This window comes from Nannizzia gypsea, genomic scaffold, assembly GCF_000150975.2.
Source record: "Nannizzia gypsea CBS 118893 supercont1.4 genomic scaffold, whole genome shotgun sequence".
NCBI classification, from domain to species: Eukaryota; Fungi; Ascomycota; class Eurotiomycetes; order Onygenales; family Arthrodermataceae; genus Nannizzia; species Nannizzia gypsea.
The window spans coordinates 2,127,557-2,139,677 of NW_003345198.1; the positions used below are offsets into that span (position 1 = coordinate 2,127,557).

Below are 12,121 nucleotides of genomic sequence, written 5' to 3' on the forward strand. Positions count from 1 at the left end.
CAACACCCACGACCAAGACAAATAAGAAGTTGATAAATCGACTAGCAATACACGTGGAAATCATGTCAAGGCCTAGGAATAGCGATATAACAAATGCGGAGTACAATGATGATGACTATGTTGCCCAACTCCTCGCTAAAGACGCGCGGGACTGCTCGTTGAGATACTCTGCTCTTGGAGTATACGGCCCATCAAAACGGTATTGTTGCAAGTAGCTCTATCCTTAGAACGTCAATCTAACCCGTGTATCACGATAGATCTAGCAATAGCGCTCCCAAACCCAATACACGATTCTTAAAACACATACTCCGCGAAACAGACAGCCATAATGAGAATTTAAAACGGAAAGAAGAGGAGGAGGCGAGACAGAGAATGAGGAGCTTACGGGATGGAAGAGATAAACCAACTAGGTCTTCAAAATTAGATGGACGAGGCGATGGGGGACACAAACGTCGGAGAGTCGAATCTTCTGAGCGATGGGATCAAAACGAGGAAAGTCCCCGTCACCGTCACCGCGGTGGAACAAGTCGTTCTCGAAAGGGGAAAAGGGAGTGCAAAAATTCAGATGATGATTACGACAAAATATCGAGGTCACGGAAACGGCATCATCGAGAGGAGGGCTCGGATTCAGAGGATGCAGTGCGGGGATCTGGGCTGAGTCGGCACCGCAGAGAAGTCGACCAGGATCGTCAAAGCCGGCATCACCGCAGGCAAGCATCACCAAACTATGACTATGAAAATGCAGAGACGAGCCGGAGTCGAAAGTCAGTCTCCCATCGGAGTAGGAGTCACAGGAGATCCCACCATCACCACGAAAGGTCTCGTAGTCAGTCGAAATCCCCAAACAGGACTTACCGCCGAAGGCGACACAGTGAGAAGAAAGAGGAGAATATTGAAAAGTATAAGCACGCAGAGGATAGGAGTCACAAATTTCGCGCAGATACCCAAACTGGCATCGATGAGAAGTCAGCTTTGTCAACCCCACGAATGTATATCGAGGAGGCCGGAAGCAGGCATCTGTCACCAAGTGGTAAAAGCAGCACGTACTCCGACGATTCAGACCCCCTGAGCAATCTTATTGGCCCTGCACCACCAATTGCTACCACAGACAGTAGCCAGCCTGTCCGTTCTCGTGGCCGTGGGGCTTACAGAAGCACACATACGAGTAACATAGACGCCCATTTCTCATCAAGCTATGATCCAACGTTGGACGTACATCCCGAAGACGACCATGATACCAAGGGTGACCATGTAGGGCGCATCCGCCCTGTACCAGGCCTTTTCAACCCAAAAGAAACTGACAAACATACGAATGACGACTGGGATATGGCGTTAGAAGCACTGCGGGATCGTGAGTTATGGAAACGGAAGGGTGCGGAACGACTACGACAGGCTGGGTTCGACGATAGGATAGTGGAGAAATGGGAAGCAAACAAATCCTTTGCTGGTCTGGATGCGAATGATAACAAGGATATAGAGACTGTTAAGTGGGCTAAGAAAGGGGAAGGTAGGGAATGGGACCGCGGGAAAGTCATTGATGAAAATGGCCATATCTCTGTCAAAGCGCCTTGGTAGAGATTGCGGCGTGGATACGAGGTAATCATATCCCCCATGTGTAGTAACATAACTTTGGAAGGCCAATACTCGATGTTGAGTATCCCATTCCATTTTCTCTCCTTCATGTTAACGGAAAGCTAGTCGGCTAATCGCAAATGCGAGTCAGAATGAAGAATGCGAAAGAGATCTACGCGCGCCCCCCCCCCCCCCCCCCCGCCATGCTCCTAGATACAGCCCAGGGGTTTAATTCTTCTTATCATCCTGTACTTTCGACCTAACGCTGAAAGATGCTTATGTCGTGCGTCAGGTGCAAATTGCGAACTGCTCAACACTTCAGCGATCCGAGGACTCAATGTACTCTCATGCTGAGAAAGCCTGCTAATATCTGTTCAGGCAGATCATCGTACCTCTGCAGACGACCTTTTAGAGAAAGAGAAGAAAAAGAAAGCAATGGGAATAAACCCCCGAATTTTTTTGAGATTATCTTAATCTAAACTGCACAGCATTGCAGCAGGCTGGCTGAGGTTGTCTGTGTATCATATACAGCAAACACTTCCCATAGGCCTATCTGAAAGCTCCGGATCATTCCGGCTACGTTGTGTCCCCTCCAATCCAGCAAGGATGGAGAGACGTTTCTCAGAATTTGATAGTCCTTGTAGAGCCAGCACTACAATACGTGATACATGGAGATATTGTATTGCCAAATCGTATCCGATTCGAAGAGCAAATGTTTGCCAGCCGGAAACATTTCCATTAACCGGGAGAAGAGAGAAACACACCACCGAAAGCAGGAAGAAGGAAAGGTATGCCGTACTACAGATGGCATTATCTAGCCTGTTAAGGCTACAATCATTACAAGCCTGAGGCAGCCTATATTGCAAAGATCGATGTGCAGTGGTGCTACATATACGTTATTTGTCCTCTTCGATGCAGCAAGGCGCGGTATATTCGACAAACTTTACGCCGGATGATGGGTAAACGCGTAGGGTGAAGAGAATGTACGCCACCTACCAATTCTTACGGGGTGCCTGGATATGATTTTCGGTGGCATGAGGCTGTACAATGGCAATACATGGTCAAATCGGTATCATGAGACTATAATTTCGGGCTATATCTATACAGGACGTACAAAGTAAGACCCTGTATACATAGTAGAGGAAGATAAATCTTGCGGAAAACACAAAAATATCCCATTTAATCCCGCTCTTTCAATTCAAGCGTACAAGACTAGCAGTGAGGAGCGATATGGCCGAATGTTGAAGATATTCCTAACTAAAGAGAAATAAAAAAGCTTCAAATTAGATCATTATTCCTCCCATCATGTCGTGTAAACCAATAATGGTTTCACTCCATATTGAATCATCCCCATTCAGAAAGAGAGGTCATGTCATAAACTCGTGGATACTGTAAAACGAGTGGGTCATTGAAAATAAAAGAAAGAAAAGAGAGAGTGACTAAAAGCCATCAAGATAGAACTAACGGGAGGCGTAATGGAAATATTAGATGCGCAGTAGCCATTAATACCAAATTCCTGCCCAAACAAGCCAACAAGCCAGTCTTGACCAGACAACGGGATATCTATCACTCTTTGATCTAGCGTATTTTTTGGATATTCAGCACTTTTTCGCTTTAGCTGGGTAGTTAACTGGCTCCAGGGGTGATGTAGGGGGCGGGTATAATCAAGATGATTTCGAGTAAACTGCTAGGCGTAACATCTCAACAGTCAACAGACCCATAGGTTTGCGGTGTCTATATCTGGGTATTGTTCGATGTAGAGTTCAAAGTCACTTCTGGCGTCGTATATTTTGTTGGTGCACTAACACCAACTCTTTGGATTTCTCTGAAGGCGGGCTTAAATTTAGTTGCCAGTGAGGATCCTCCGGTCGGCTTCCCTTGTAACTAATTTCGGAACGACATAAAGAAGAATATAACAAAGGAGACAGTTAGTATCAGTTGATATTCCAGGAATTTCACCTTTTACTTGGTGACATCGAGCGAAAGTATGGTTATAACAAGATATTCCGGTTTTGGAGGGGCGGGCCGGGGGCCGAAGAAGGACAATTGAAAAGGTCGCATCACGCAGCAGGAGCCGACAGATGTTGGGTATTAACTTATGGCCAGACCTTGCGTCTCCAATACCGAACGTTTTCACGATCCAGATCCATCATAAAGGAATCCATGGCAGTGAGAATGCGGCAGAGAGACCCGACAGGCTGCCTATTTGTGAGTAGCGCGAGGGCAGAGAGAGAGTTTGAGGATTTTGTAGGAGTATTAATGGTAACAGAAGGAGTTTGTCGCTCCTCATCCAGGGACTCGTCCCCGCTCGAGGAGGTGGAATAATCGATATCGATACCTTCCAGCCCAAGAAACTCAATGACCGCCTGGTCACTAAGTTTGCTAGAGAATTCCACTAAGGCCGCCAGAAACCTAACCCAGTAGATCATCGTGTCTGGGTCCATCGTCCCAATCTGCTGCCTAAACTCAACTGTCGGAGATTTTCGTTTGGGGGTTGGATAAGAAGGCTGCGACTTAGGTGTAGATGCTGGTATAGTGGCGTCAGTATGCCCGTTCGAAGCCTCCTTATCCACCACTGCTCCCGGCTTAGGTTTAGGTTCAGGCAGTGGTGCATCCAAAGAGTCAAGCAAAGGGTTGAAGTTGAACTTATAATACCGCAGGCGATTCGCAGCCAAGATTTCGTCTAGTGGTGAATAACTCATTGCTCGTATCACTGATCGAATATCCGTGCAAGTGTTAAAGAGGTGGCGTGCTAACACCTGTCTGTCGGACTTTGCTGGCAGGTTTGGGGGCTGGAAATATGGGTTATTAGTGGATGATATGGATTGAGGCTAGATTGAGATCAATATTGGTTAGCTACCATCTGAGATAGGAAAACTGGCGGTGAAAGATGAAGGAAAAGGAAGCGCATGACATACCTCCTGAGAGTTATCGCAATAGTTAAAGAGCGTATGGAAAGAGTATAATTCTGCATCGAGCAATTGATCTATTACTGGTTCGTATACTAAGAGTATCATTGCCAAATTTCGTATCGTATGGAATGGAAAACAGGATCCCGGGCCAACTCCGTTGCCGACGTGTGCGTGAATGCTGGTGGTACGGTTCAACTCATGGAACAGACGTAGCTTTTGCTCCGTTATAGGATTAAACTTGCCAACCCTACAACAAAATATCCGTTGAAGGTCCAGTTCCCAATGGGTAGTGCTAGCCCAGTATGGAGGGGATATAATTTCTATAGGCTGACTTCCATCTAATATACCTATCAGTCAAAGGGCCAATTCATTGACAAATATTCATGCAGGGGGTTGAGAGACATGGGTATTCTCACAGCCGCTAAACCAAAATGAATTCCGGGGCTGTGCTGTAGCAAATGTAGTCAAATTCCAGTGGGAGTAATCGACAAACTTGCTTTCATGCTGGCCATCCTCTGAGTCTGAGTCGACGACCTCGAACGTGGAGCCGACGCCATCAGGACCAGATAGTCGCAGTTGTTGTAGGCGGTCCCCTAACAGGTTTGTAATGCTTTCACGGATATACTCCCTGCAAATAGAAGGAACCTTAAGGGCAGCATAAAATTCGACTTCTATCCCTAGCGTGAGGCAAGATTGTGAAGGAGTTTGAGCTGGTGGTCGCGTCATCTTTTGGAAAATGGGTACAGGAGCTATTGATATGACAGAGCGATCAACCATGCTCCGACAAAGACAGTAAGAAAGTGGGCTCTGAGAGGTCAAGAGACCGGAAGATTCGATGAGACAACAGTCTTAAAGTTCCTCGACTTAAGTTGGATGGTGATGGAGGTGTCTTTTGAGTAGGTTGTAACCGATTCAAAACGAAAGTTGACCTCCCACGAACGACATAATATAGTAGCATCACCGGTAAAGAGGTAGATGGTCTTACAATCTCAGAGGGGTATCGCAGTATGTTTTGAAATCGGACGGGCTCTGTGCTGCGGCCATGTATGCTACGCCGCCACAACGCACACTCCCGAGCGTCCGTCCCTTATCTGTCAAAAGTCACACACCTCCATGCAGCTGCAGCCTTCCAATAGAGTCTGACCAACCTCTAGATGCCTTCCTTTGCTTTTGGCCTTATTCCTTTTGTTGTTTTCTGCGTTTGACTGGTCTCCTTTCAGAAACGTGGGACTTCAAGCTTCCGAAGAATAGCCGGCAGCTAAGAGAAAAGAAAAGGGGCAAAGCAAACGCAGCGAGAAAGCCGGGCCCAGACTGGATATATGTGAGCACTACCGTGAACTTGTACGTTAAAAGTGAATAGGGCAGCAGTTGAACAAGCGCAATAACAAGTAGTTGCAAAACAACTTGAATTTTTGAGCAAGGAGGAGAAAATTAGCTATGTGTTCTGATTGCAGTGCGGGATATAGTAAGGGTCTGGCCGCTTCAGCCTCTCACTAGGATCTGTAAATCGATAGGTATAGGACTGAGCGGATGTATGTCTCGGTGTGTAAAAGAATTGGGCAAAACGAGAGAGCACGGAGGTACCACAAGGCCGGCAAAAGATAAATAGAAACACGCGATGGAAGAGAAAGCGTAAAATGGAGAACTGATGAACAAAGTAAAAGAAAAAACATACTGTGCCCTCGCACCCAGTTGAAAATCAAAGCAGAGCAGAGCACATAAAAAGAAATGAGCGAAAAAGCAAACTGAAAATAACAAACTTACAATAGGACCACTAGTTAGCTAGTTAGTTCGTTAACTTAGAGGAATGTTCCGTAAAACCACCAGGGGTACGAAGAGTCCCAAATATATCGATACTCAGTTTCCAGCGGGGAAATTGCTTGATCAATTGATTGCCTTTGTGGAGAACGCAGGCAGACGCAAAGGAGAAAAGGCCCCTGAAGTATCACGAAACGGTGGGCTACCGCGGCAAGACCAAACGTAGCTAATGACTTATTCCGAATCCGGGTGATTGCAGATGTGATCGGTCATGAAAGAAAGATGAATGAAGAGGAGGGGAAAGAATACGGAGTATGAATATCTCAAAAGGCGGGATAGTTGACAATACAGTTCAAAGCTCAGGCAGTTAACATGGAGATGAATAGAAAATTCGTCCACTTTTCTTAACGGTTTTAATGCGGCAAAAGCAATAAGCCCAGAATTCTACCACGAAGATCGTTGATCCGTGGTTGATCAAAGCAGTGGCACTCCGTCAAGAGAGCGAAACCAGAAGTAGGATCGAATGGACGAGGCAAGAGAGCGTGTGAGAAAGAAAAAAGAAAACATCCGCGCTGTATCCCTCTTACGAGGAAAGAGATCCATACCTTGCGCCTTGCACTATCAAAATATCGGTACCACCAGGAAGTGTCTCTTTTCACAGTTGTTGTCAGGATTGGCTGGTTCTTGTCTATTTTCGCAACCCCTGGAAAAAGGTAAAAGTGGGAGCATGTTAGGGTGTGGTGGTGGCCTGGAATGGGAACGGTTTGGTCCAGAATCGACCCATCTAAGAAGGTTATTATATTGGGGATGATCAAGGCATCATACTTCATGTTTGGCTTATGCTGAGAAGAACAGCTTCCATATGCTCCGTATGGATTTTAGTCCCCCCCTGTAGTACGGAGTAATTTCTTTGAGTACTCTAGGATATCGGGGTCTAGCTGGGACGCTATTTTCTCGCCCACCTAGCAGAGACAAGAAAATTTCCACGATCGGTGCTAGAATGGTTAGTACTGGATGAAAAAAAGGTGTATCGAGCTATACATAGTTAGCGCGTGTATACTCTGTATGCCACGCATGAGTATACATAGTATATGTATAATTTGGACTGACGCAGTTCACAAAGATGGAGGAATATTTTCTTATTCCCTCTCGTCTGTTGTTCCTCGTCTTTTCTTTTCTTTTTTCTTTTTGTCATTAAACTCATATATTGGCGTCTTCTGCGTTGGGCTGCGAGGAGGGGTACTGGAGAGCTTGTGTCTCTCCAGGGGACTAATTTTAAGGCCACCTGGTGCTCCCGGCCGATCCGGACAAGACGCACGTCTAAGGACATTGAGTTCATTATGAGTTTTCAGTTCAGACCCCAGCACTTCGGGCTCTCGGTTCGCTTTCTTATGGCTAGGTGTACTCCGTACATGCAAGAATTGTGCAGACAGGGCCATTTTAATTCAAACTGGTTAGCAACAGGCATCCTGCATCAACTTGACGTTTTCTTCGTGTTCGTTTCACATTCGTTAGTTATGTTTGCTGACAGCTGTTAACGGTGACATTCTGCACCGCAGGTAGGTAGCCGTATGTTGATACCGCATGCCTGAAGACAAGAAAACGCTGAATCTGGCGTGGTTGGTGCGATTCAAGTTGAAGTTGAAGTTGGCGTTGAAAGTTGAGGTTGAGGTTGAGGTTAACGGATTACCCTTTTGGGCTCGGGCCGAGAAACCTTCCAGCGAGGCGGATTAAATAATCAGGTCTAACTCCATCGAATGCAACGGCAAACAAGAGACAACTGAAGACACCTTCTACAGACGACAAACGAGAAAAGAGGCTACGATGAGCTGCCGGAATATACCTAGCCAACAGCAGGTGGGTAATGAGTTACCGAGTTCCATAACCCTAATCAGGTACTATAACTAGAGAATGATATGTCAGTCAACCAACCCCTGGTGCATCCATAGTTACGCATACACACGGGCCCTTTTCTCCTGCTCATCGTTAATCGACAGCCAGGGTGTATTATCGACATGATACCGTATATCGTAGCTATCGAATAGCTGCGTCTGATAGTGCTGGACGTTCCGGGCTAGGATCAGAGAAGGCTTCTCCTGTAGACAACATCCGTCCACCTCACCCTTCCTTGATGGGCGGCTGTCTGCACCCGTGGCGAAGATTCGAAAGGCTGCCTATATCGCTAGGATACTTGCCGAATGCATAACCATCCGTCTTCTATCTGACATGTACCATCTACCCACCTCAGTCCTGATTGGCCTATCAATACCCAAGCAAGCAGCCGGATAAAAGAATTCTGTACGAGTCCAGCCCAACTCCAAGCCCGATTCCAAGACCGTGTTGCGAGAGAGCTCGTTATCTGTTGGTACTGGCTGGCCACCTGGTACAGCCCTGTTTAGCCTATTGAAACCGGAAGGGTGGCTCGAAGAACAAATACTCTGGATGATAGCCGGACATTAGGTTATTGTATTCCCGCCATTCCGGATGATTAGCATTGGCTGGATTGGCCTTGATGGCTACAATGTAGCTACAAATCTTTTATTGGCCGTACGTACCTGTCAGCCCAAGTGGGCGGACGCGTGACGGTGGAGGTTAAGGAGGGCCTTGCAAGCCATCGGGAAAGCAAAACAAAAGCACCAAAATCAAGCTGTGAACTAAGGGAGGCATCTTGCTTTCTTTTTTCCACTTGTTCCTGGCCTAGCGCTGTTCGCTACCATTCAATCTTTTGGCAACCCTGCTGCTCGGTACCCTAGCATTCCAGAGGGATTTGATGGAGTGCGACTTGCGTTGGCTGACCCAAGAAGACGGGCGAACGGAAGTTACCCGTGCCAACGCCGTTTGGATGACTGTTCTAGCCCACAGCGGACACACCGACTCTTTATAGAAAACGAGAAAAATTCCACCTAGCACAGGATTGGGATAATGGAGGGGGTGGTGGTTGAGTTAGAGTGAGTCTGGGGTACATTGAGCTACACTCCAGAAGTGAAAAAAGAGGAGTAGATTTACGCTTCTTCAGCTTGTCGCACCCCCTCAAACCCTACATGCTCCATATTGACGGGAGTGAAGGAAATGCCACTACCTTTCTCTAATGTGGCACCCTTATCTCAGTGGCAGGATAGCCTTCCCGCTAAGAATGCACGACACTCCCTAAAAATGCCATGGATACCCCATATCACTACTGAGTACTCCGTACATGTACATGCCCGTGTACCCGCAAACAACCACGCCGTCATGTCCATGTACTATTGCACTATCTTGTGGAAATAACAATCCAGACCACGAATAACGCCCGGCAGCTGTTACTTCTTACACACATGTAACCATGCATCCATCTCCGCCTTCTTTTCCGTCCCCCCCACCCACCCCTTTTCCCTTCGTGCAGTGTCCGGGAAGATGGACGGAACATGAAGTGCAAGATGCAGGTGGTATTCCATGATACCTTTTTTCTTATCATCCCAACTGCATCTTGTTCCTGGCCCACTGGCCTACGCCCATCCATTATCCTAAATAAGACATGTATACAGTCGGGATGTGTGCGTATTGGCCGTCCATGCTGATCACCGGGACTATCGAATCTTTGTAAGTATGTGAATTAGCAATGCACAGCATACACATATGTAGACACAAACACATCCCATAGCATGCATAAGTCAAGTACAAAGTCGCTCATGTCATATCCCGCGAGCCTATGTGCGTTCTTCTGAGCAGTAGCCAAACAGAGGGCACCCGTAGCCTCCGTCTCGCCAGCTTGATTGACTGGCCCGGTTAACATTGCCATCCAGGCTAACAGCAACGCCCGCTTCGTATCCCATCACATCCCAAAGCTGCCGGCTACTTCTCATGTCATCAGTTGTTGCTTCGCACGCTGCATGGTGCCGTACCACCGCCGCTTTGGTCGCTGCTGAAGTAGCCAAAGCTGACATGCAAAAAAGAAGCGACGCTGAAGGATGGCGAAGTCTTCACCGTCGCCTCCTCCCGCTCCCCCTTCGTCTGCCTGTCCCCCCTCCCCCCGTCTTCTATATTTTTTCCTCTACCTCCGTCTTCTCTCTCTCTCTTTTTTCCTTTTCATTTCCCACCAACGACCTCAAGAAAAAGAAAAGCTGAATAATTAAGATGAGTAATATATTATTCAGCAAAAACACGGGAAGGAATAATATTTATCCTTTTCATGTGATTTTTATCATTTGTCATCATTATCTTTCATAATCACGCTCTTTCGCGTCCCAAAGCGGAAATTGTATCTACATCGACACAAAAGACATCAAACACTCCTGAAATTCGGCCTTGAAATCGAATTTTATCGACGGCTTTTCTGTCTCGATGAGAGCTGCTGCCTGTCATGCGAAAAAGTTGACTCTTCTGGCGTCGCAGCGGTGGTGGCGATGTGCCCGGCCAGGCACCACCACCACATTTACAGTTGGAACCGCCCCCCGAGACCGTCAGCCGGACCCGCGATCTGAAGAGACTTAGAGATTTAGACGCAAGCCCCGAGACAAGGATGCCGCAACCCACGATGGCCGGTGCTGGCGCACGAAAGGATCGCTGGCCCAAAAGGCGATCTATCACGCTGCCATAGACCGCCGCGCGCAGCACAACGTGATGTGATGCGATGGTTAACGTGAGCGAGTCCGGCCTGTCCTTGCCTTGTCCGCCGTCGCTGATCTGCTGAGGCCATCACGACCCATCCTATCCTGCGGCCACCACGGGCAGCACATTCTCAGTCTGTTACTCCGTATATATAAACAGAAGAAGAACTTCTACCGGCTCCAGCGCACCTTGAAAAGCAAAAGAGGGACAGACGATAACGAACTAGATCGATAAGGATGGGTAAATGTGGCTCGTCGCATTGCGCTTGGCCCGCGCTGGCAGCGTTGATACTCGGCCTGGGGATAGGGAACATCTCGGCTGCGTCGGTCTATATCGCTGCAGAGCAATGTCTTGCTCCCGCGCCCGCTGCCGCAGTGCCGGACTATGTTATTAAATATGGTAGGTCTCTTCTCATTGGAAATGTTTTTTATCTTTTTTTTGTCCCAAGTCACTGACGAGAAGGCTAGCTCCGTTGATATGGATTCACTCGCAAGATCCGTACCAGCCGTCAGATATCGGAGCGCAGCTGAAGAACGCTGTTCCGATGATAAACCATGTTGCCATCCCCAATGCCCCGACCGACATCACGCTCGACAACCTTGACCAGCTTAACAAATTGGGCGGAGACAAGGTGTGTCTCACGTCGAAGGAGGGCATCCAGGCTCTCCCGGCTTGGTTTAGAGGTGTCAAGCCAAACAAGGACGGCAAAACCGAGGGTGCCGTTTCGTCTGTCATAGTGGTCCGGGAACACGGAGACGAGGGCAAGACCGTTGATGCATTTTACTTCTACTTTTATGCGTAAGCATGAGCCTACAACTATAGCCTGCACTGCACTGCATATCGGTGGACCTGCAAAGTGAGAAGCTGATGCTGATGGGATTCGTAAACAGGTACAACCAGGGCAACACAGTGCTGGGCATTGAATTCGGCGATCATGTTGGTGACTGGTATGTCCATTCGCTGTAGACCGTTGACACAGTACGGACTAGGTAACTAATAAGACGACGGGTAGGGAACACAATATGATCCGCTTCCGCAACGGCAAGCCTGAGGCCGTCTGGTACAGCCAGCACGCCGCCGGCCAGGCATTCCAATACAGCGCAACAGATAAGCGTGGAGTAAGGCCAATTGGCTTCAGCGGTAACGGCACCCACGCCGTCTACGCCACAGCTGGGTAAATTCCTACTTCGTCTTGCCTTGGTAGGGATTATATGTGAGCTAACTAAACCTTGATAGAACCCACGATCACACTATTCCTGGGCTGGACCTTCCTGCCGGGTTCCTCGAGGACG

The 12,121-nt window shown here is 47.8% G+C and overlaps 4 protein-coding genes across 4 annotated transcripts in view; 3 read left to right on the plus strand and 1 right to left on the minus strand.

Moving 5' to 3' along the window:
• Nucleotides 1-62: 62 nt before the first annotated feature.
• Nucleotides 63-1,575, plus strand: MGYG_05488 (hypothetical protein; the record flags this gene model as incomplete). The annotated part of the gene is made up of 2 exons (XM_003172858.1): nucleotides 63-199; nucleotides 258-1,575. 2 exons carry the CDS (start codon nucleotides 63-65, stop codon nucleotides 1,573-1,575), a joined length of 1,455 nt encoding a protein of 484 aa, XP_003172906.1.
• Nucleotides 1,576-3,668: 2,093 nt separating this feature from the next.
• Nucleotides 3,669-5,210, minus strand: MGYG_05489 (hypothetical protein; the record flags this gene model as incomplete). Its single annotated transcript, XM_003172859.1, has 3 exons — nucleotides 3,669-4,403; nucleotides 4,491-4,822; nucleotides 4,901-5,210. The coding sequence occupies 3 exons, from the start codon at nucleotides 5,208-5,210 to the stop codon at nucleotides 3,669-3,671; spliced, it is 1,377 nt and encodes a 458-aa protein (XP_003172907.1).
• A 49-nt stretch (nucleotides 5,211-5,259) lies between these two features.
• Nucleotides 5,260-5,981, plus strand: MGYG_05490 (hypothetical protein; the record flags this gene model as incomplete). The annotated part of the gene is made up of 4 exons (XM_003172860.1): nucleotides 5,260-5,276; nucleotides 5,437-5,489; nucleotides 5,639-5,825; nucleotides 5,951-5,981. The coding sequence occupies 4 exons, from the start codon at nucleotides 5,260-5,262 to the stop codon at nucleotides 5,979-5,981; spliced, it is 288 nt and encodes a 95-aa protein (XP_003172908.1).
• Nucleotides 5,982-11,065: 5,084 nt separating this feature from the next.
• The window catches only part of MGYG_05492 (vacuolar protein sorting protein 62), a gene marked incomplete at both ends in the record, with an annotated part of 1,443 nt that continues 387 nt past the window's right edge, over nucleotides 11,066-12,121 (plus strand). Inside the window, 4 exons of the mRNA XM_003172861.1 lie at nucleotides 11,066-11,228; nucleotides 11,324-11,627; nucleotides 11,720-11,776; nucleotides 11,842-11,947. Of these exons, the coding sequence (XP_003172909.1) occupies nucleotides 11,066-11,228; nucleotides 11,324-11,627; nucleotides 11,720-11,776; nucleotides 11,842-11,947 (630 nt within the window). The remainder of the gene's footprint in view (nucleotides 11,229-11,323; nucleotides 11,628-11,719; nucleotides 11,777-11,841; nucleotides 11,948-12,121) is intronic.